The sequence below is a fragment of the Salpingoeca rosetta genome (assembly GCF_000188695.1).
Source record: "Salpingoeca rosetta unplaced genomic scaffold supercont1.39, whole genome shotgun sequence".
Lineage (NCBI taxonomy): Eukaryota > Choanoflagellata > Craspedida > Salpingoecidae > Salpingoeca > Salpingoeca rosetta.
In genome coordinates this window covers 261956-265406 of record NW_004754895.1, presented here as the reverse complement: position 1 = coordinate 265406, position 3451 = coordinate 261956, and the positions used below count along the sequence as shown (strand labels likewise).

At 55.5% G+C, this 3451-nt stretch overlaps 1 protein-coding gene across 1 annotated transcript in view; it reads right to left on the bottom strand.

Annotated features, from left to right (window-relative positions):
* PTSG_13138 (TK/EPH protein kinase) overlaps positions 1 to 3451 on the bottom strand; it is a gene marked incomplete at its 3' end in the record, with an annotated part of 3876 nt that continues 425 nt past the window's right edge. The window contains exons 2-8 of the mRNA XM_004987963.1: positions 2882 to 3063; positions 2527 to 2622; positions 2205 to 2357; positions 1825 to 1938; positions 1287 to 1415; positions 1008 to 1053; positions 1 to 903 (exon numbers count right to left, since the gene is read on the bottom strand). Coding sequence (XP_004988020.1) covers positions 1 to 903; positions 1008 to 1053; positions 1287 to 1415; positions 1825 to 1938; positions 2205 to 2357; positions 2527 to 2622; positions 2882 to 3063 — 1623 coding nt within the window. The remainder of the gene's footprint in view (positions 904 to 1007; positions 1054 to 1286; positions 1416 to 1824; positions 1939 to 2204; positions 2358 to 2526; positions 2623 to 2881; positions 3064 to 3451) is intronic.

The window sequence follows — 3451 nt, the reverse complement described above, 5'->3', positions numbered from 1 at the left end:
TCAGTTGGTGAAGGCCGAGAGGTCGAAGATCTTCCGCTTTGGGGGCGTGATCAAGTTTGGATCACGGTCGGACGTGTCCTCTTGTTGTTGCTGGTGCTGCTGCTGGTGCTGCTGTTGTTGTTGAGATGATGATGGTGGCGGTGGCGGTGCAGTGACGGCTGATTGCGACGATGGCTGCTTCGCTCCAAAGCTGACGAGCGGCATGGGTGCGGGTGCACTTCCGTCTCCACCGCTGCTGTGCTGCTGTTGCTGCTGGTGGCGTGGCTGGTACGGTGACGGTTGCTGCATCTGTTGCTGCCTCTCACGCCACGACAACTGTGGGCGGTCCTGTGTCCGCTGCTGTTGCCGCGGCGGCTGCTGCTGCTGTGGTTGGTATTGCTGCTGTTGCTGGTATCTTGATGCCGTTCCACTTGAGAGCTGTTTCGATGACGATGAGCCCGGTGCTGCTGGGGTGGCGGTGGTGGAGTTGTTTGTCGAGAAGAACCCTGCGAACATCTGCTGCGTCTTGAAGCCAAACTCTTCCTCCTCCACCCCTGTCTCGCTCACGTCATACACCTCGGGCTCATATCCGGTACCGCTGAACCCGGCAACACCGCCGCTGCTGCGTCGACGCTGCTGCTGTTGTTGTTGCTGTTGTTGCTGTTGCCAGGGCGACGCATGCTGCTGTTGCTGCTCATGCTGTGCTTGTCGTGCTTGCCATTGATCAATTTGCTGCTGCAAGTGCGCCTGTTGTTGCTGCTGCATCTGTGCCTGCTGTTGCTGTTGTTGCTGTTGTTGCTCCAACAGCTCTCTCGGCAGCTGGTAGGCGGACGAGAAGTCCTGCTTGACGCGGTGCGTGTCCTGTCCAGAGCTGACGGAGATCTCGCCGAGCGTGGAAAGAAGTTCCTGGCGCAGGCGCTCCATCTGCCATGGGAGCAAATGGGGTCGGGAGCATGTGAGTGAGTGAGTGAGTGAGTGAGTGAGTGAGTGAGTGTGTGTGTCGTGTATGCATGTGAAGTTGAGCTCACCTCTTGTCGCAGGCTCTCATTCTCCGTCGCAATTTCGTCCTTTGGCCTGTAAGAATGCATGATCATTGGTGGATGGAGTGTCAGCACTCACCGAGAATCAACGAGCACATGGGCTGAACGACAGACAGACGGATGGACGGACGGACGGACACACACACACACACACACACACACACACACACACACACACACACACACACACACACACACACACACACACACACACACATGTAAACACACACAGACACACACAGGCATGCAGCAGAGCGTGTGACGTACACTTCGTCCTCGAACATGAGGTGGGCGTATGGGTTTGGCTCCTCCTCCTCCTCATCGCCCGCGGGCTGGCCGTCACCGTCATCAGCGAGCGGTTCATACAGCGATGAGCGGTTCGATGCAGCGTCTTGCCTGCAGGCAACGCAACAATGATGATGATGATGATGATGATGATGATGATGATGATGATGATGATGATGATGATGATAACGTGTGGGTGGTCGCTGCTCAAAAATTGGCACGTGTGAACGCGAATGGGCAAGTTTGCGTTTGTGTGTGTGTGTGTGTGTGTGTGTGTGTGTGTGTGTGTGTGTGTGTGTGTGTGTGTGTGTGTGTGTGTGTGTGTGTGTGTGTGTGTGTGTGTGTGTCGTCGTCGTCGTCGTCGTCGTGGTGACGGCAGAGGAAAATGTACAGGCATGAGAGAGGTGTGGCATCATACACAACAGCAAACAGCCATACGAGGAAAGCATGCCCAATCGAGTGTTCCACCAATCGCAGGCGCCAACGCAAAGTGCAATCAATCACCAACGCAAGGACCAACAGACCAGCAGTGAAGAGTTCGTAGAGGAAGAGGCCAAATCCCCAGATGTCCTCCTGTACGGACATGCGGCGCTGCTGCTGCGTCTCGCGACCAACGACTTCGGGCGGCGACCACCTGAATTGGTAGAGGAACGTGGGGGTTGGGGGGTTGCGGACATGCATGGTTGGTGGGTTGGTAGGTACAGCGAGGACGGAAGCGTACAGCGAAGGTGCAATGACGATAATGAAGTGAGACTCGCAGGCACACGCATGTACGCACGGGCACAGACACAAACACAGACACAGACACACATAAACACACATAGACACAAACACAGACACAGACACACACACACACAAACACACACACACACACATCTTTATACGCGACTCCGTGCATACCTCATGAGGCGCTCCTGTGTCGGCGCGGTGTACCATCCCTCGGGCGCCGGATCATCGGCCTCCTTTCGGCGGGCAAAGTTGGCCAGTTTGCATCGCACATCCTCAGTTACCAGTACGTTGCGCGCTGCCACGTCCCAGTGCACTACGTTGCGGCTGGCGGTTGGATAAGCGATGGCATTTCCCGTGGCGCGTAATCAAGCGTGAGGTGAGTGGTGGTGATGAAATTGGGCATATGCATGCGTGATTGTGCGCTGGCGGGAGCAAGGTGTGCAACCGAGATCGAGGCGCTGTTTGGTGTCGACCAGCAATGATCCGCACTGACCTTGACAGGTAGATGAGGGCGTCTACGATATCGAGCGCAATCTTGCGGAGCAAACTGTTGTCGGTTGTGTTCTTGGCAAGGAAGTCGCTCAGATACCTGTGCCGCACACCGAAGGTGCAGGAGCTTAGTGAGTTGGATGGAGAACACGGGGCACCAAGCTGTGTGTACACGAGGGTGTGTGTACACGGGTGCATGTATATGACTGCGTATATACGAGTGCGCTGACCCAAACAAGCACACACACACACACACGCATTCATTCGCACTCGCACGCACACACACGCACAAGCACGCATGCACGCACGCACGCACACACACACACACACACACACACACACATGGCACGCAAACTCACCCGCGTTTGGTGGGCTCGTGTACGAGGATGATGGGCCCATCCTTGGACATGCCATGAACACTGAGCACATTCACGTGCCGCAGGTCGCTGAGGATGGTCGCCTCTTCCACAATGTTCGTGCGCTCCGCAGGCGTGTAGCCTTCCTTGAGAAGCTTGGCGCTGATGGGGTGAAACGTGGAATCCTGCGTTCACATTCAAGAAGACGTGGTGTGCGAGGGGTGAAGCGTGAGCGTAGCACGAAAGACAAAAGAAGAGGAAGAGGGGAAAGAGGGAAAGACGAGAGAGAGAGAGAGAGAGAGAGAGAGAGAGAGAGAGAGAGAGAGAGAGAGAGAGAGAGAGAGAGAGAGAGAGAGAGAGAGAGAGAGAGAGAGAGAGAGAGAGAGAGAGAGAGAGAGAGAGAGAGAGAGAGAGAGAGAGAGAGAGAGAGAGAGAGAGAGAGAGAGAGAGAGAGAGAGAGAGAGAGAGAGAGAGAGAGAGAGAGACAGAGAGAGAGAGACAGAGACAGAGAGAGAGAGACAGAGACAGAGAGAGACAGAGAGAGAGACAGAGACAGAGAGAGAGACAGAGAGA